Raw genomic sequence first — 20,981 nt, forward strand, 5'->3', positions numbered from 1 at the left:
AAAATAATTAAATAAATAAATAAATAAATAAATAAATAAATAAATAAATAAAATAACAGTAGCTTCAGCATCTATTGAAACAGACCAACAAATGATTTATTTGGTGAAGGAATGTTTTATCACTAACATTGCTTAGAATTACTTGTGTATGGTAGTAATTTTAAAAGATGTATTTTTAGTGACTTTTACTATTGTTTTAGGTTCTCTGCACTGAGTGCACTTTTTACTACTTATACACAGGGTAGGCTATAGCCAGCACCTTGCCGTGTTATTCCTGTGACCATAAAGACTCAGGCTTGTCATTAGGTGCCTTATGAATGTGTGTCTAAATGAATGTTTTCCTGTAGTTTGATTGAGGCCATTGACCATATCACTATAATGATGTGACTGCACGAAATACCCTTGAAAGTATAAGTAATGTGTTAGCAACAGAAATTGGAAATTTGAGAGCTCCAGAAAAGGAGGAAAAAAAAAAAGACTGGAGAAGATGGCAGAGGTGTTTAAGTCTCCTGCAAATTACCAAGCAGCTAAGTGTTTCTTTTGCAGTTACCGCACAATATGTACAAGGAAAAAGATCTTCTTAATTGGTAGTTTTAATCTCCTTTTACTCCAGCTATTGAGACTATTAATGGGAGGAAGCTCTTGTGGCTTTGGTGTGAAACAAGATCCCTCACAGCTAACATGACCAGTCTCTAAAAATGTTGAGTTGAATGCCAACAATTTCATAATTTGGATATAATAACTTCAATGTAAATTTAATAAAAATTAGGCCCCATGGCCTTTTGATTCATTAAAGCAGCAGTAAACATCATGGTATGTTATTACAAGGTAATGACTGATGATTTAGTGTTAATTACATATCAATGTCCAATTTGTTTGTACTTTGTGCTACTGTATTTTCCCTTTGGCTTATGCAAGATTGTTTTTAGCGCAGGTTAGAATTACATTTGACAAAAATCAAAACCCACTGAGGTAATTGGTTGGTACATAATATATCACCAGATTGGAGAACATATACTTTCCAAGACAAGATTTTATATGAAAACATTGAGAAGTTCAAGATCTTATAGTGCTCAAAATATTTGTTATTATTAATATTTAAAAGGGGAAAAGACCAAAGTGGGGTGGAAACATCTTGCATTCTTTATTTATAGCGACACTCGTATTACGCATTTTAGGCAGATAGAATTTTTACCCTAAAGGGTTCATAGCAAGAAACATCCACAGACCAGGCACTTGGAAAGGAAATGGCCTTTTAACAGATGCAGTTGCTCAGAATAGATTTCCCTCCCTTCCCCAAGGAGCGTTCATCTAAAACTATCCGAGCAGCAGTTTCCAAGGTTGATATATCCAAATTGTTGGACAGGGAACAGTAGATTTCCATGAAATTTTCAATCCATTGCCTTCCAGCCTGCTTTCAAAGATATTTGAATTTTGTAGCCCATACTCTATGAAAAAGAAGACACGCCACTATGTTGGCAAGTCTTAGTGAATGTGTTTTAGTGGGCCTGTGGAAACGATAACTGTTTTGATACTTATCTCACAATGGCTGTACAGGTAGAAATTGATATTTTAGAGTAGATGAGGAGATCAGAAGGAAATGGCTTATGAGAGTCAGTCTGGCATAGTGGAAAGAAGCTAGACTAGAACCCAATATGGATTCAAACTTTTGTTCTTCCAAGTGGGTTTGTGAGCTGCCTTGAGCAAGTTCTTCTCCCTTCCTATGCTTATTTATGCAACATGGGGTTGGTGACATCCATATGCCACCCAGAGATGCCTTTGGCTGCGAATAACAGAAAACTCAATCTGAACCGGCAGCCACAAGAATGGAAATTCACTGGTACTGGAGCATGTGACGAAGCCCAGAGGAGGTAGGACTGGCTTTATTTATGGTTGTTTGCAGTAGTTTAACAAAGTTATCAGTCGTCTCATGGTTTTCTCTCTCTGTTATGAATGTTGAATGTCTGCTTTGGTCTAAGGCTGGCACTCCCTCATGGTGAAGCTGCATCCCAGCTGGTGGAGAATCCCTGCTTCCCAGCCCTATAAGCAATCCTCCTGAGAGGCCACTCACTTGGCCCCCAAGAACCAACGTGTGTGGCTGGGAACGTATAGATTGCAGATTGATTTATACCAGGGCCGACCCCCACACCAGAGACTGGGCTAGCTTCCCCTGAAGCCCATGGGAAAGTGAGAGAGGGAGGAGTTTCCCAAAGCAAACTCAGTATTGTTAGAAAGAAGGTAGTTGCCAGGGAAACAATCAATGAGGATTCTTCTAAGGCAGTTGTCAGAATTGAAATGTGTAATTTATTTAAAAAATGCCTTGAAAAGGAAACAAAACCAGAAATTTCCTGAGCTGCTCATGGGAAAAACGATACATATATATACTGTATGTATGTGTGTGTGTGTATATATGTGTATGTATGTGTATGTATGTACTCTATAAATATGTGTGTATACTGTATAGATACATATATATACACAAAGAGAGCAAGAAAGATTTAACTTTATAATTTCAGAAGTATTATACTGAGAATGTTACCAAATGTGATGTTAACTTGGACACACTATAGTTAGAACTTCAGAGAATAGTACAAATGAATACTATTAATAATTACACTTTTGTTGAATTATTGAGCAATTATTCTGATTAGACACTGTACAATTCTTTACATTCCTGATTTCATTTTGTTTCCAAGCACTCCCATCGATGACGATCCCTATGTTGTACTGTGATTACCACCGCACAGTGCACCGGCAGGCAGGATGAGCCTAGAGAGGGCAAGCAGCAGGCCCTGATCACTCAGCTGGGAAGGTTAGAATCCAGGACCCACCCAGCTCTGTCTGGCTCCTTATAGCACCCCCCCAACTCTGCTTTGCCCGGGTCCGCAGGATTGACAATGTTAGAACTCAAGAGAACATACAATTATTTACCTCCAGATTTTGAGGCACAGGACATAGAGGAAGTCCCTGCAATTTTGTGCAATCACAGGTACTATTTTTCTAGAGTTAGAAACTGTGACTGCTGTCAGATCCTTAAAGAGATTATGTCCCTGAAAAGTTTTAACAGTATTTTATTTAGTTCATATTTCTCATTTTACACATGGACACCTGGAAGGACAGAGAGATTAACTCACTATATTAAGGCCTTACAAATTATTCATTCCATAAATGGACCCTGAAATATCTCTCATGCTGACCTGGGGTGGGGATTGAGGACACAGAATGGAGTGTGGTTCCGTCTTCACGGAGCTCAGGATTGAGTGCCGGGAGGAGACGTGTAGAGTGTGTCCTAAAGATATTCTCTAATGGGCTTGCTGGTCACTCCTGGAAGAACATGCAGTTGTCTTCTTAGCAGCTTCCTCCCATCTCCTAGGAGCACTTGGTAGAAACTCTGTAACAGCCCTAAACATGCCCTTTCTTTTCTTTATCAGTCTTCTCAAAAGTAAATCGTGAACTCATCTTGTTTCATTTGTCTCAGAATTCTCAGTGCCTAGCACGGGGCCTGACTTGATAAAAATGCCCTGAAAGACTGAGGACACTCCTTAGCTTTGCCTTGAACCATAAAGAAGTAGCTGGTGAGAGAAGGCATTTGTCAGAAGGCTGGGGGAGGTTGAGCTTAGAGGGTAAGTTCACGATAGAGCTAATGCTCTCATGGGTCTTCTCCCTTCCTATTCAGGGCCAATGGGCTATGTCCACCTCTTCAGCAAGTGAGAGCCAACTTGAATTTACCTTAAGGGCCCCGTCATAAAGGCATTGGCCAAAGTGGGATGGATCCTTCATTCTCTTACCTTGTTTTCAGCATCTTTATCATCTATTCTAGCTTTGACTACCTAGGGCAACTGCACAGGTTTCCAGGTGTGGAGGTTTTATCATAGGAATAATGATTTAAAAATTGAGCTCTGGGAAACACCACCTGGACTCACATCCAGACTCTGCCCCACCTGCACTGGGTCAGCTTACTTAGCGACCTGTACCTCACTTCCCTCATCTGTAAAAGATTCCTGTCTCATAAAGTTGTAGCAAGGTTTAGTGAGTTGATTAATGAAAAACGAGTAGCAAGGTTCTTGGCTCACAGTAAGTACTCGGTAAATACCAACTATTTTTATTGAATTTTACTGATTCTAGGAGGAATGACTTAAACATAGTATGTCTTTAATAGTTGCTTTAATAAAGTTAAATAATAATAATTTTAAAGACTCTGCAAGGACCCTAATACCTTGGTATAAACCTGTAAAAGTATGAAGAAAATTGCAGAATTGCATTTAGTATGTGCAATGTAATGACGTTTCAATGAATAAAATGAGAACTTGCTGTATACAAGGCACAGTGCTAGGTGCTGGGTATATGATAAATGAGGTGTTCTAGAGTTGCAGACTCGGGGGAGACAGTAAACAGATTATTATACAGCAGGGGGCTGCAGTTTGGAGAAGAGGTAAGCACAGATGGGAAGGTGGTGGTCAGGGGGCAAGGCTAGTCACAGCGAAGCAGCAAGCCCTCCACAAACATATGTTGTCTCAGTGGAATTTATTATCCACAAGACTAGCCTTGCAGGAAAGCTTTTAGTAAAATCTTTAACATTCCTCACCCAAATTCTCACCAATCTTATTCCATGTTTTATAGAAAAATGTAATTGTGGGGTCCAGTCATCTCTCAGTTAAGTGTTTTTAAATTTTGAGATATGCAGGGCTTCCAGGTGGCACTGGTGATCTGAATAAGAAACAGGGAAAGACTCAAGGGGCCACCTTCACTCTTATTTAGTCTAACTGCTCGTCACTCAATCTGTTCCCTTCAATTCTGTTTCCTTTAAGGCATGGATTTGTAACCTGAAGCCAATTTGCCTAGGTTGAAAAATCACAGGTCACAGTAATAATAACAGCTATCACTTGTTGAACATGCAGTATGTGCCAGGCAAAGTTAACTTTATCAGGATTCATGTCTAAATAATCTGATGATTTAAGTACTGTTCTTATTCCCATTTTGCAGACAAGAAAATTGAGGCATGGTGACATTGAAAACTTGCCTTAGGTCACAGTAGCTCCAGAGTCTAAGCTCTCAAATCCCATTCCTACTGCTTCCACCTTACTCTCCTTTAGGCCAGGGCTCACCAGAAAGCAAAAGAATTCAAGCTCTCAGATACTCAAAATTCTGTGTAATGGGGACTTTGATGCAGATTGCTTTTGGTTAAGGTTTAAAGGCTGGGAAGAAAGTGCTCTGGGGTGGAGTCTGTCTTTTGGCATTTCTGATAATTTAAATCTGGCAGTTGATGACTTTGTCAAATAAATACCCATTTCCTATTTTAGGGGGTAGAGGAGAGGGAGCAATTGTGAAGGTGCCTAGAAAAAAAGGAAAGCCTGGCATATGAAAGTTGCAGTCCTCTCCTCATCCTCAATTTGTAAATTACAATTAACCTCTCCATTTCCTTTAAATTTAGAACATTCTTATGTGATAATGGAAAACACAAGACAATATACTCAATAGAGCAAAATCGTGAAGAACCCTGCCTTTGCAGTCAGATTCTACTTACCACCTAGGACACTTTCAGCAAATTATTTATATTTCTGTGCACTTTAGTTTTCTCACTCATAAAATGAGAATAATGCTACATTTCTCATAGGGTGGTTTTGTGTATTAAAATGAGATAATCCATGGTCAGTGCTTAGCATAGTGCCTGGCATAGAGTTCATTGTTCCCACTGTGCTACCCCTTCCAGTTCTCTCTCTTAATGGTTATCCATCATTACCACTATCATCGCCACCACCATCATTGGCACCATCATCATCACCTTCATCACCACCATCACCACCACCATTACCACCATCACGATTACCACCACCATCGCCACCACCACCACTATCATCACCACCACTGCCAGAACCATCACTACCATCACCATTACCACCACCAGCACTGCCAGTATGACTGTTACCATCACCGTCACCATTACCTCCATCACCACTACCACCATGACCATTATCTCCACCACCACCAATGATGACACCATCACTACTACCACCATCACTACCATCACCATTACCACCACCAGCACTGCCACTATCACTATCTCCATCACCTCCATCACCACAACCACTATCACCGCAACCATTATCCCACGACCACCACCATCATCATCACTGCCGCCACCATCACCATCATCATCACCTCCATCACCACCACCCCCATCACCACCACCACTGCCATCATCATTAACGTTATGTCTACCACCACCATCAATACCACCACCACTGCCAGCACTACCACCACCACCATAACTGCTGCCATCACCATTGTCTTTTCACTGTCATCAGTATGCTCACTTCCGACTGGGTGCCATCTGGCTTCCATTATACAAAGATTGTTATAGAGGGACAGAAAGAATAATGGAAGGAGTCCCGTGTGACAACAGGAGGCTTGGGTTTGATTACAGGCAGTGCCACCTGCAGCAGTGTCTCCTTGGACAAGGCAATACAACTTTCTGAGCTTTTTTCATTATGGAAATAGCGCAAATGCTTATATAATGTACATTAATAAAATAAGGAAGAAGCGCTGGACTTCCTAGGGCATAAGTCTCCTCCCTGCGGGAGTGGAGCTGCCTAGCTAACCTCATGTCTGCAGATATCCTGGAGGACACAGCTGAAGCCACAACAGATCCAGAAAATCCAGGGCCTCGGCATTCATGCAGGTTTATCAGCTCAGCATGAATGGTCCAGGTGCCTATCCTGTTTCCTGAATTTACACAAGTAGCAGGAATGAAAACAACTTGGAACAAGTATACACATTTAATTTGGTAGCTGTTACTATTAATGGTGATTTCAATGCTACAGGGATTTCAAAAGAAGTCTTCTCTACATTGATATTGACTTACAATCGTTTCTCCCACTCAAGCCTGTGCCTTGAATGTGCTAACAACTCCCTCTATCCTTCTTCCCGTTTTCCTCTCTGGTTTCAGCTCCTTCAGAGATCACCTTTGCCATTGATGTTGGGAATGGCCCTGTAGAGCTTGTGGTCCAGTCTCCTTCTCTTCTGAATGACAACCAATGGCATTATGTCCGGGCTGAGAGGAACCTCAAGGAGACCTCCCTTCAGGTGGACAACCTTCCAAGGAGCACCCGGGAGACGTCAGAGGAGGGCCATTTTCGACTGCAGCTGAACAGCCAGTTGTTTGTAGGTAGGGGACATCTTTTTTTTTTTTTTTTTTAAATATGGAACGCTTCACAAATTTGCATGTCATCCTTGCGCAGGGGCCATGCTAATCTTCTCTGTATCGTTCCAATTTTAGTATATGTGCTGCTGAAGCGAGCACGGTAGGGGACATCTTAAGGCTCACTTTGTGCTAAACCCCTACAATATCACTGTGTGACCACGCCCAAGAAAAATTTCTCTTTCATTTTAGATGTGGGATATGATCGAAATGTCATAAATCATTTATAATCGTGGACTTCATTCCATACATTCTTTTTTTTTCTGGCTTCATTAGCTACATCAAGTTAAGATGATGTTAACCTTTAGTAAATACTGAGGTTGTCCAGATTCTGTACATTTTCTTTTGGTAATATCGTCTTCAGATATCCAGGGACCCATCATTGTAATATAAATCTACTCTAAAGGACAGGACATGTCACCTCTTTACACCTTAGTGGGTGTAGACTCTAAGTCATGGGCCACCCTTCCAAGTGCTACCCCACTCCTGATAATTATTGATATCCATGCAATGAGACAGTTGAGCTATTTCAAAGGTGTTTTTGTTATCAGTAACATGGTTGGGAGAGGAATGATCCCTTTCCAAATCAGGGGCCTCTTCGATACTACCTGAACTCATAGCACTGGAGATCAACCTGCCACAGGTTGTTCATCTGAACTGGCAGCTGCCACTGGTGTGGGCCTGGAAACATCCAGGCCTCCTTCTTTAGTCATTCCTCCCTTCTTTCATTCCACGAATAGTCACTGAGTATCTACAACTGGTCAGGTATCTTGTTACTGGGAATGAAAGATGAATTGAGCACTACCACTGCTTTTCAAGGAGTTCATAATCCTCTGTTGTGTGTGTGCGTGTGTGTGTTTCACAGAGAAGACAGCATGGGGTTTTGGAAGTCTCTCTTCAGTGCTTGTGCCTTAACTACATTTAAGTTGACATTTTGTTTCCCTTGTCATAATTCTAACATTTTGCTAAACATACGAGAGAGAGAGAGAGAGTGTGTGTGTGTGTGTGTGTGAGAGAGAGAGAGAGAGAGAGAGAGAGAGAGAGAGAGATAAGAGAGAGAAACTAATATAAGGTCATCCTTATAGCTGTAGTTAAAAAAAATTAGCGTAGGTTGAGGAAGGCTTGTAAAGCTTTAAAATACAAAATGAAGCTCTGAAAGTTAAGAAATATTGTCAATACTACCAAAACCAAGAGTGTGTTTTTATATAAAACTTGGAGTTCAGATGTTTAGAACAGTGATGTAAATAAGTAACAGAATTTGTCAGTCTACCCAGATTTAACTTTGCTTCCTTTTTTGTTTATTTATTTTTTTGCCAACTCCCACACTACATAGCTTTATTGCTAGTGATGAAATGCCATCAGCACTCAATGGAAGTTTCTTATTTGCTTCCTTTAAATTGAGGTTTGTGCAAATTTTAACTCTGAGGAAAGCAGTCACTAAAATAACACCAGCTAAAAGAAAATAAGTAATAGAATGTGAGGATGTAATATTCTCTCTTCTCAACAGGAACCATATTTCTTTCTTCATCTGTCATGTTCCCCAGATCCAGCAGAAGCTAAGATATAAATGATTAAAACAGTTTTGTGATTTCAAGTCATTTGCTTAATTAATAACCCATATACGTGATATGATTCACTATTAAAATATTTTTAAAATTTATATTTCTGTTTTAATTTTATTCAAACATCACATTTTGATGGGTGACTTCTGAGGAAGGTTGCTCATCATCAAAAGCTAATATATTTTTTGGTGGAATCAAGTCAGGTGTTTCACAATTTTCATAAATTATATTCCATGCCAAAGTTTATCTTCAGGCAGTATTTATCAATCTTTCTGGCTGAAAGGNAATAAGTAATAGAATGTGAGGATGTAATATTCTCTCTTCTCAACAGGAACCATATTTCTTTCTTCATCTGTCATGTTCCCCAGATCCAGCAGAAGCTAAGATATAAATGATTAAAACAGTTTTGTGATTTCAAGTCATTTGCTTAATTAATAACCCATATGCGTGATATGATTCACTATTAAAATATTTTAAAATTTATATTTCTGTTTTAATTTTATTCAAACATCACATTTTGATGGGTGACTTCTGAGGAAGGTTGCTCATCATCAAAAGCTAATATATTTTTTGGTGGAATCAAGTCAGGTGTTTCACAATTTTCATAAATTATATTCCATGCCAAAGTTTATCTTCAGGCAGTATTTATCAATCTTTCTGGCTGAAAGGTATATATAAAGATGGAATATTTTTTTTACCCTTTCATGCAAATTTTATGTGGCTATGAAATTATCATATGGACTGAATATGTGATAAAGTTTGTGCAAGTCAAAAGGGAAAGGCGACAGCTGTATATCATGGCAGATTTCTATCTGCAGACGTTTTGGTTAAATTGATCACAAATGCAATGAGCTGTAAGAGCATGTCGATGAGTCTGGAGGAGATATCTTGCTGCAGCTGGAGCCAAGGTCAGCTGTGGCAAGAGCACCTGCTTCTGCTGTGTTTCTCTCCAATAAATCCCATCTCAGATGTTACTCTGCTTTATTGAATTTGTCTTAATGTACTTGAAGAAGAAAAAAATGCTGTTGGAGGTCACTTTAATGGTCTTTCAGTTTGCATTTTCCTATTTAGAGTTCAGTGATATACCCATTTAGAAATGTCAGGTAGCCAACAAAGCTGAAGTCTCAACATTTCCATCTTGCACAATTCAATTGTTCAACAAATATATAGATAAATAAATGAGGTCTGCTTAGTTATAGTCACCAAAATGACCAATTGCGTTCTCTATTATTCAGAAATTGAGAGGCCCTGGATATTTATATTTGCTAGGCAGGAAAAGATACTTTCTTTACAGGAATAGATTGAGTGTAGCATTACTTAAATATTAATTTGGATATGTCTGTCTAGATATCTTTGGCCACTGAAGGATCTTTCAATCAACATGGAGCATCCTTCAGCACTGTAATCACTGGCACAGCTGCTGTGTTCATGAGTGTTTCCTGAGTACCAGAAACAGGCTGCATTTTTAGAATAGGATGTTCCTCTCAGCACTGCCCCTGTCATTGGAATGTGACAGGTTGAAGTGCTGATACATGAGTCAGTGCATACTGGATTTCCAGAATCAATATTTTAACTTCAGGCTGTTCTATCACCATGATGGTTAGGGACATTTGCAACCATGCCATTTCACCAGTCACATTTCTTTAACAGAGCAGGAGACTCTTCATAACATGCAGCTTCTGAAATGTAAACGGCAAGCGTGTGGCATTCTCACCTTTGGAACGATCCATAGTACCACTCCTTCTGCTTTGTTATTCCCCACTAACGTGTCCATCAATATGAGGATGAGGCAAGACAAATCCAAGATCCAGTGGAGAGATCTGAGTATGCATTCCTGGTCACATGCCAAAAGCCATAGGCCCTGGGTAGAAAAGTAACTAGCGTGAGCATACTATTGTCTTTATCTGCTGAATGAAAATGAAGAGACTGTAACTGATCTTCTAAGGCATGAAGATCTGCTATCTGCATGGATAAATTAGGAACAACTGTCACACCTACCATCGCGCCCATGTGTATGTAACAACAAAGAAAATGTCTCATTCCCTCCAAACCTAACACAAGACCTTTCAAAATATGCTGCAATTATAGAGTGGAAACTGTGTGAAGATGGGGGCCTGTGAGTCTCATTTTATGACTTTATTTCCTTCTGCTTTTTATTTTTCCCATGGGCTTATTTTTTGTTTCTTGGCCCAACTGCTCTATTTGTGTCAAAATAAACTGAAGCGACTCCAAACTTACAATCCCCTAGGGAAAATACTACCCTGACTTGATAAATCATAACATTTGGAGAGATCCCCCAAAATTGCTGTTCTTGCTTCCAGGCTGGTAGGGAATTACTATTCCTATTTTCAAGTGAAGCGTGTCAAACTCAGTAGGGTCAAGGGTGAAGCCAGACAGTCTTGGTGTGCACATGTTAATTTCGTGCTCTGGCACTTCCTAAACTCTCGATTTGTGGCATAATGCAACACATACAGAACTGGCCCCAGTCTTCTCTTGGAATAGGGACTTATATTTTACCCTTGTGAGTGCCTCATGAAGATAGCCGTCCTGAAGCACGCCTGTAGTGCTTTCCATTAGGCATGATGTCATGTGTCTCACAGTATAGAAAGAGATCTATATGCTCTTCACATTGAGAAATAATTGGAAAAGTAACTGTTAGCATATTTTTACATAAGGCTATTGTGCATGGAGAATAATAATTATCATTATGTCAATGGTAAAACAAAAAGTTGAAGAAACAATTGTCTTTTTAACATTATATAAATCTCTGATTACGTCTACCTATTCCCCATAAAAGTATATTTTTTCAAAGTCAAATAATATATTAAGTATACTTAAATTTTTTTAGGAAAAATTAAGATATGACTTTTGATGTCCCCTTAACAATTACATAAGGGAAATTGTTCTGGTTGGTTTAAGAAGATGATAAGAGACCTCTAAGCGCTAGCAGGCAGGTCCTGGGACTGCCTCAGTAGCTGCATAAGAAACACTAGAAGAGCACCCAGTGGCCACTCAAAAATGCTTGTGTAGTGGATTAAAAAAAAAAAAAAGGGGAAGAACATCTGGGTTTGTCCCTAACACCAGTGCTCCACAAAATCAGGTTCTTGTAGCTTGAAAATGTTTGAAAAAACATTGATTCTGTTTTTATATTCAGGAAAAGTGAACAATTAAATCACTCTTTCAGCAAAATTTTGTCTCTTCTTGAAGGTGTTGAGAATTGAAAACATTTAACCCATCCCAACACCCATTTTAGTGTGTTCTACCCGCTACTATATATTTTTTTGAAACAGGGTCTCTCTCTGTCGCCCAGGCTGGAGTGCAGTGGCACTATCTCCAGATCTCAGCTCACTGAAATCCCTGCTTCCTGGGTTCCAGCAATTCTCTTTCCTCAGCCTCCCGGGTAGCTGAGGTTACAGGTTCACGCTGCCACATCTGGCTAATTTTTGTATTTTTAACAGAGACAGGGTTTCACCTTGTTGCCCAGGCTGGTCTCCAACTGCTGGGCTCGAGCAATCTGCCCACCTCGGCTGCCCAGATTGCTCCCTACTATTCAAGACACATTTTTGAAACACTTATCTACAACTTCTTCTGCTTTCATTGAACTCATTTTGTCATCTTGTGGTCTCCGTTGGATTGGCAATGGACGATTGAAACAGAATGGAGAGGAGTGTGTGTGTGTGTGTGAGTGTGTCAGGACTCATACTGTCTTTTTTTTATTTTTATTTTTATTTTTTTACTTTAAGTTCTAGGGTACATGTGCACAACGTTCCGGTTTGGTACATATGTATACATGTGCCACGCTGGTGCGCTGCACCCATTAACTCATCATTTACATTAGGTGTATCTTCTGCAGCATGGTATCGTCTTCTCATGCAGCCCAGAAAGAGAGGTCTCGAGCTTCAGACCTCACAAAAACTCAAAGTTAGAAGCAGTAAATTGATTCTCTTGGCACCTCCACTTGTCAACATTTATAACTCAGTAAAGAAAGAAATCATTAGAAGAGCATCATTTATGTGAAACTGGCATTCTAATTGTAAAAAGAAACATAAGGCAGATCTTTCTGGACAATAAAATAGTTCTCCCTGGACATTCAAGGACCCAATCTGAGGGGCGATTGCAGGAGAGAAATCAGGCTGCCCTGGAGCTAATGTGACTGCCACATGCCGAGTAGCCACAAGGGAAGCTCCCAGTTGGAAAAGAGCAAACCAGAGAGGTGGCTGAGGCTGCAACACTGCCTGGAGCTTAGTGAGCTGGTTTCCATTTCTCCAAGACAGTCTGCAGAGACAAAGCAGATGGCTCAGAGGAGGAGCTGGGAAGGCCCTTGGGCAGAGCAGTGGATGGGAAGATATGTCAAAAACCTCCAGTAAGTCCTACTGGCAGACATATTCTTCTCGTTTTGTTATTAAGTTTCTTCTGAACACGTGCACAAGTGGTGCCTCAGCCAAAGCTTAGTCTACCTCTTCCATGCAGAATGTGTCTCCATCTCCTTTGAGGGTGGCCTTGCTTCAGTTTCCGCAGCGCTGGCATCATCAGCTTCATCAATGCCCAGACCGAGTCTGATCATCCTGTCAATCCAGTTAGCATGTGTCTGGGGATCTTCCACACTGAAGCCAGAAGACAGGAACCCAGTTTCATAAACCAAGAAGCAACTTAATGGAAGAAACTCTCCAAAAGGGGTTTGTTTTCCAAAGAAAAGTATAGTTCAGAGGAGGAAAATGATAAGCCTACCTAGGCATGTTGTAAAGCCATTCAAAAATAATTCAGAGAGAGGATTCTGAATAGAAATGTAGTGTCCAAGTTACATTCTTCTTAAAAAGATTGTGACAAATAGAGACAACTTAAAAAGGAGAAAACGAAAGAATTTCTTCTGAACCTGGAAGAAACAGACATGGATTCAAAGGTGCTTCAGTAGGGAAGGTGATTTTGTAGAAGAGGTGGTAAGAAGTGCCATGCTCCAATTCGGTGTCCAGTGTTATCCTTCATGTCTCAAGGTCAAAAGAATCAGGTCTCAGGCTCATCTTCCGTGCCCAGAGGGGCTTAGGGACTTGTGGTAGACCTCGTAATCTGCTGTCCAGGTCTCCCTTCAAAGAAGGACTTGCCCTGCGGCTGGGAGTGCTGTTGGTGGACAGTCCTCATCTGTCTGCGCCTTCAGAAGCTGCCTCAGCTGCAGAGAAAACCTTGACCAAGGTCATGTCCTTTCCAGGGGGATTCACATCCAGTGACTGAGCCAGAGTGCAAAGGCACAACCACTGGGCCCAAGAAGGAACATCTCTGGTTATTTGTTCTGGCCCCAGCACTCCCGGTGGGACTGTGCTGGGCTGATGTTGGGCCGCCACCATAGCTCACTTCTCTGCCCATTCATACTTTCTTTTTCTTCTGTCCAACCATAAGTCTGGTTTCCAAGGTTTCCCCTAAAAGTATCCTGTACCCTTAACTCCATCACAGAACTTGCTTTCTGGTGAACTTAACGTGAGACAGAATTAGATACATTTTTCATGCAATTTACACACATGTGTGCATGCTCATACACACACACACGCTTCTTTTAAATCGAATTAATTTTCTTAAGTGAAATTTATTTTTCATTTCTCTTGAGAATTAGCTATCAAATAATGCCTCTTCCCCTCCTACTTTCTTTTTCCAAAACACTGTTTAATGCTAATAGGTTATTAAGACCAAGTTTGCATGGTTTTGCTTCATTACCTTTCGAAGGTCCTGGTACTCAAACTAAAATGGGCCTGCCCCCACCCCAATCTACCTGACAGACTCCTCTTCACTGATAATGTAGATTTTGATGAGTCAGAAATCTACACCCCCACATCTCTGTGAACACACCCACATCTCTGTGAACACACACAATATGCCTGATTATACTGCCTGAATTTACTGAATTATACTGACCTAGGAGTTTCTTTGTGGGAAGACGTAGTGTCTAATTGATCTTCATATCTCTGGGACCAGTAAAGGTTTTCTAATATATTTAGCGTTCAATAAAAATCTAATGAATTGGCCAGGCGCGGTGGCTCACGCCTGTAATCCCAGCACTTTGGGAGGCCGTTGGGCACCGGACGGCAGATAGCGAGGTCAGCGGAGAGTCGAGACGCATCCCCTGCGCTACACACGAGTGAACCCGTCCGTCTAACCTCAAAGAATAGCAAACAAAACTAGGCGCGGGGTGTGGGTGGCGGTGCCCCGGCGCCTGGTAGTCCCAGCTATCTTGGGGAGGCGCTGAGGCAGCGGAGACATGACATAACCGGGGAGGGACAGAGCTTGCAGTGAGGCTGAGATCTGGCCACTACACCCAGCCTGGGCCGACAGAGCAGAGACTCTGTCTCAAAAAAAAAAAAAAATCTAATGAATTAATGAAAGTGAATGAAGGCAGAGCTCCCAGTTCGGTCCATTCCACTAGTGGCTTTATGGTATTAGGCAAGCCACTTACTTTCTCTGAGCCTCAGTTATTCCATCTGCCCACTGGGCTTAATAATAATCAATACCTTGCAAATCAGTTTCAAACACTGAATGCAGCAATAGATGTCCCTGTTCCACTTGGGATTTTCTTTTAAGGGTGCTTAAATAAGAATGGCAAGCAAAAGACTGTTTCAAATGGGAAATGATTTGTGCCCTCACCCCAGTGGAATAATGAGACACTCCTTTTGGAAACTGAGGGGTTTTGACATTTAAATGGCACACTCAATTAGTGTAATGGCTCCACAGGGAAGGATCCCTCCCTATGCTGGATTTTACCTCTTCTCACAAATCAACAGAAATGTCCCCACACACTGCTGTAGTTGGAGTGTGAGTGCCTCAAAAGCTGAAGGCCAGTCCTTATAAAGGGGAAAGTTTCTTGCCATTTTCTTAGCCATCAACTTGAAAGATAAAGGGATTTCAAAACCACATTTTCAGATTACTATATGGTTCACATACGCCTGCTTCGGAATGGTTATTGCTAAATTGCATTCTCACTGCTGTTACTTCACCCTGATCTGTTCAGTAAGACAGTCTTTTTTGGGTTGTTTCTCCAAATCAGAGAATTGTGTCTGATCTGGCAGTGAGAGGATATGCCCAGACCAGAAATTGGACCTTTACTTGTGATTCGAGGATACCAGAAATACACTGAACGCTGACCACACTCCTCACACATTTGCAATGCCTTCTGGGCAGTCAGGATTTTGCCTCAGCCACTGACCTTCTCTTGGTCTGGACTGAGAATAAAGCACAGCAAAAAGCCAGACTATATGATTGTTTTAAATTGAAATGCTTTTCTTTAATCAGAATTTATTCTTCATTCTCCCAGGGATCAACCTCCTCCTTTCCTACTATTTTACCCAAAAGAGTCTTTAAAAGCCCATGGGTGCTTCGGTGGAGTTTGGAGCATTTTGCGGGATGGGGAGTGCGGGGCAGGGTTCTGATTCTGCACTTCTACTTGCTCTTCTTTGTCCTTTATCCTTTTTTTCCCCACTCACATTCTTTTCCTTCCGTAATTAACTAAGCAACTATTTTCTGAGTGCATGCTCAATCAGCCCTGGGCTGGGCAATGGGGTCATGGAGATAAATAAGATCCATTCGCTCTTTGGGAGGTACAGGCTCAGGGAAGAGGTGAGTTGGATTTTCTAGTGGTAAGTCCTTCATGCTGTGGTATGTGGTATATATTCAAGGTGGTATGAGCAGGGTAAACTGGATGCAGCTCCCAACTCCATGCAGAGGCAGGCCCCAGACTCTGTTTCCCTTACGTTGTGTAACTATTTATTCCCTGCCTCTCTCTTTCTTATATTGGGGAAATAAGATTAATTTGCAGTGAATACAGTGTCTGAGGAAATTAGCCCTTCGAAGGCAGCCTGAGACTTGTGTGCCCACTCACTGTGTAGGAAGCAGGTCTCTTACCTTGCTAAGTCAATCACGCACTTATTCAGGTATCTGGGAGGACACCTGGAGGCCAAATGCCTCAGGGCCTAAGAAAGACCATCCTTCCGGACCCTGCTGTCTATTTGGGGTACTCAACATGGACACTGCATTCCCCGCCACCATCTACACTGCACTGGGACCTGCTTTGAGCTCGGGTTTGTCTTAAAATAGAGATGGTGCTTATATCAATGACAGAGTTGGGTGCACTTTTGCTTCTCATTCTCTGCCATTTTCCCACAAACTCTTATCCTCAAGGATCCTTCCTTTTCTACCTTTTATCTCCCATCCTAACACAGATAAATTAATTCATCAAAAACATGGTGGGGGTCACTGTCAGGATGAGGTTGATGCCCTGAAGGGCAGATTCAGGCTACGAGATTCTCACCCACACACCCACTAATAAGAAATAGTCCTTGCCCAGAGGAGAGTGCTCCAAAAGCAGTAATGAAGGGCACTGGAGCAGTCATATATATGTATATGTGTGCATATGTAGATGAGGTCCATTTCTTTTTTATAATATCTCCACTCTCTTAGAATTTCTGAAGGCTGCAGTTTTCCCCTTTCAGTCAAAGCATATTGGGTTATGCATTTCCTCTGGTTCCATCATTTTTTATCCTTTTGTTTATTCACCCTCATTTTTTCTCCTCTTTTATCTTCTGCAAAGCCACCTTGCTTCCTTCCATTTATTCCTGAAGGCCATGTAACCTCTGATGGTGGCTGCATGCTCAGCAGGAAAATATGGATGATAATGTGTCCTGCTTGCTTTGTGTTCACAAAAGACTAAAAGCCTCTAGATATTTCAGTATTTTATCCTTGTTATTATTGTTATTCTAACTTGTCCCCATCATTATGTATTGTGAAATTGACACCTTTTTCTGTACTGGAAGGTCATGTGGACCTTAAACAGTAGGAAAGATCTAGTTTGAACACAGTATAGGGGAGGCTTCAGACCAACCACAAGCCATAGGTAGAAATGGAAAGTGTAAATCAGATTTCCAATAAGTATCCCAGGGCTGGGAGAATTTTAGTTCAATTGCTCTCATTTTTTTTTTTCATCTGTAGTTTGTAAAATAATCACTGGCATTTAGCATATTGACCAAATAACTTTTTTCTTTTTTTAAAAAAAGCATCATTCTGAGAATGCAAACAATTAAAATTTAATTTATTGTTGGTGGGAATATAAATTGAAACAGTTAAGAGAACTCTTTTGCATTATCTACTGAAGTCAAACATACGCATACCCTGTGACCAACAGTTCTACTCCTAGGTATACACTAACAGAAATATGAACCAAAATAAATACAGAAGATTACTCATGGCAGCACTATTCATAATACCAAAACCTGTACTATGCCCATTGACAGTAGAAAGAAAGATGATTTATGAAATGTTTCTCAAACCAGAACACTGTACAGCTTCTGTTATTTATATGGACAAATGGCATCAATGCAATGCTAGGGAAAAGAAGCCAGGGTCAAAATAGTACATGCAATATGATTCCATTTAAATCATATTCAACCTCTGATTTCAGAAACAGGTTAGCGGTATTCTCGGAAGGGAGTGGTTGGTGACTGGAAGGAAGCTTCTGGCGTGCTAGTAAAATTCTGTCTTTTGATCTGGTTGCTAGTTACTTTGGTGTGTTCAGTTTGTGAAAAATTATCAAGTCGTATATTCCTGTGCACTTTTGCATTTGTTCTTGAACACAAGAAAAAATAAAACACGGTGCTAAAAACAGCCTCAATCACTGACATTGAGTTTTCTCATCATCATAAGTTTTAATGGTTTTATAAGTAGTTCCCCATATAGAATTACCATGACTTATGTCTCATTCTCTTTTGTCAGACACTTCCCTCCCCCAGTCTGTAACAACTATTTCAAAAGATCAATTAAATATTAATATTTCTGCTTGTAATCTTCCTCCAAGCTCCATTTTCAGCTATTTTCTTTAAAAAGTGCAATAAAGCCAGTAATAACAATGCTGTAATGGCTCTTGACATGCATTGATGAATTATTATTCACAAGTCTTTCACAACATTTATTTATACCAAACAAAAAAGGAAATTATTTTAATCTGTTAACCAAATTCAAGTTATCACTAAGTTCTTTTCCAGTTTCTTGAGGGGATTTGGCATTTGATTGGAGGTGTCACAATTTGTAGTGAGGATTAAATCAATGACGCATGTAGAAGGTTTTGATATTAAATAAATTCTTAGTTCTGATCACTATTATTATTATTTTACATTTTGGGCATCCAGTTAATACTGCCAGTATTATTAAATAGTGTGTGTTTAGTGATTCCTGAGCAAGAAATCTCTCTATCTCGCAAAACTCAACTAGACACATGCTGTATCCTTAAGGAAATCACATTTTTAAATTAAAGTCTCCAGTAGGATTTCCTCCTGGTACCAAGCTTCTGCCAATTGGAGAACCAGGGCTTAAAAAAGAAGATAATTGATGGTTAGTGTACTTGTTGTTATTCATCATGTGTATGTTAAACCTTTGCCACTTTTTGAAATCTAGGTGGTAAATGCAGCTGAACTTCAGTAGAAAACAAACTGCTCCATGTTCAAGGGCAGAAAAAAAATTAAGGCAGGAAGAAAGGGTGGGAGGGAAGAAGGGAGGATGGAAAGGTGGCACTGTACTAATTTTTGTGAAATAAGAGCCTGATCTGATGCAGTCTGTGTTTTTCCAGGGGCTTCTCTGAAAACGAGTTTTGCTGGAGCATGTGCAGGACAGAGCAGACACACATGAGAGAAATAGAGGCTCCGCGTTTGTGTTCAAGGAGGGCACAAGGAATTGAGATGCTTCTCTGGAAGCAATGAGCATTTGTCCGACTGACACATGGAGGTTTTCAAAGACAGGCTTAGAATGATGGTAGTGAAGTTTTTAAGAGTTGATTCATAGTCAGTCCAAGGAAACATCATCATAATGAACCCACTTGATACCAAGGGCCAACTGAAGAGTATCATACAAAATTGCTTCTAGCTAGGCCAGCCAACTAATGGTCTAAGTTGTCAAAAAGACTGATAGGGAAGCCGAGAGAATAAATGCATGCTGGTATATTATTTAGTGAAAGAAAACATGTAAGAGACAAGAGGAAGAAAGTGGAAGAATCACTTAGTTGTGGTATTGACCCAAATCGTCTCGAATTTTAGGGCAAGGAGCTACTTGCAGGCTTTGAAGATCACCAGGTCCAGTGTGACTCCAGGTTTTGCCACATAAAATCTGTTGAATTCCCGACTCTGGCCAAAGCAATCTCTGATGTTAAGTTTTCTTAGGCAATGTGAATGATATGAAGAATACCTTCTTTCCCATTGACAATTTAATGAGTTTAGTATAAAGTTTCTAGCCTACAACTAGTATGACTAGTATCTTTTAATATTGTTTTTAGAACCAGAGGCATTGCTCTGGTCCTCAAAGAGCTCACAGATTAAGGCTGAGAAAAAAAAAGAAAAGAAAAGAAAACCCTTAAGCTTCTCTAAGTATAATGCTACATGTTTTTTGTTTTCTAAAATCAGAGTGAACTGTATACAAGAAACAAACAAGTAAAAATAAAAGTATACTAGAACAACAGGGGAAAAATTAAATACTTGCAGTGGCCAGGAAGGCAACATGAATGAATGAAGTCTTCCTGGTGGGGTCTGTGGTCAAGCCGAGAGTGCATGCCCTATCTTAAAGGAGCTGACCCCAGTGCAGCTGAGAACTGCCATGCAAGAAAGCAGGGTCATTGTTAAGAGATGTTCTGATTTTTCAGTGAGGAACTAACTAGAATTTTTTAAAGTATTTTTTGTATTTTTAAAAAAATTGACAAATAATTAAAATAAGCAAATGCTTGGTGGGTAGAAAGACAAATGACTAATACGTTTATATGAGTTATGAGTTCAGGTGTGCGTGTCTGCGACTGCAGGGGTAGTGTAGGACAAGCAGTGGAGTGCAGGGGGATGGATAATATACTAGGAAATACGACATATGTGAAGAGGTCCAAAGTCTAGATAGGTCATGTGGCATGAGAACCACAAGTGGTTCGGAATGCTTGGTGCACTGATGTCAGTGCAGGAAGTGTGGGAGAAAGAAGCTGGTGAGGTAAGGGGAGGCCAGATCTCCCTTGCTGTGTCAGTTGTGATCAGGAATTTCAGCTTGATCCCTAGGACAATGACTAGTTTCCGAAGGTTGTCAACCACATACAGCAGAATCACATTTTCAAATTTGCATTAATTCTGGCCACAAAACGACTAATAGAAAGAAGAGCAGGGGCTGAAGGTAGCATGTTTTTGCAGGAAGGAGAAAAGAAAAGAAAGAGAGAAAGGAAGGAAGAAGGA

The 20,981-nt window shown here is 40.5% G+C and overlaps 1 protein-coding gene across 3 annotated transcripts in view; it reads left to right on the forward strand.

Moving 5' to 3' along the window:
• The window catches only part of LOC108527216 (contactin-associated protein-like 5), a 404,395-nt gene that overhangs the window by 354,214 nt on the left and 29,200 nt on the right, over positions 1–20,981 (forward strand). For 2 of the 3 annotated variants that reach the window (XM_017868363.1, XM_017868364.1), the window contains exon 14: positions 6,947–7,165. In XM_017868363.1, the coding sequence (XP_017723852.1) occupies positions 6,947–7,165 (219 nt within the window). The remainder of the gene's footprint in view (positions 1–6,946; positions 7,166–20,981) is intronic. The other variant, XM_017868365.1, reaches the window with a different exon arrangement.

This window comes from Rhinopithecus bieti, unplaced genomic scaffold, assembly GCF_001698545.2.
Source record: "Rhinopithecus bieti isolate Rb0 unplaced genomic scaffold, ASM169854v2 scaffold_2453, whole genome shotgun sequence".
Taxonomy (NCBI): Eukaryota; Metazoa; Chordata; class Mammalia; order Primates; family Cercopithecidae; genus Rhinopithecus; species Rhinopithecus bieti.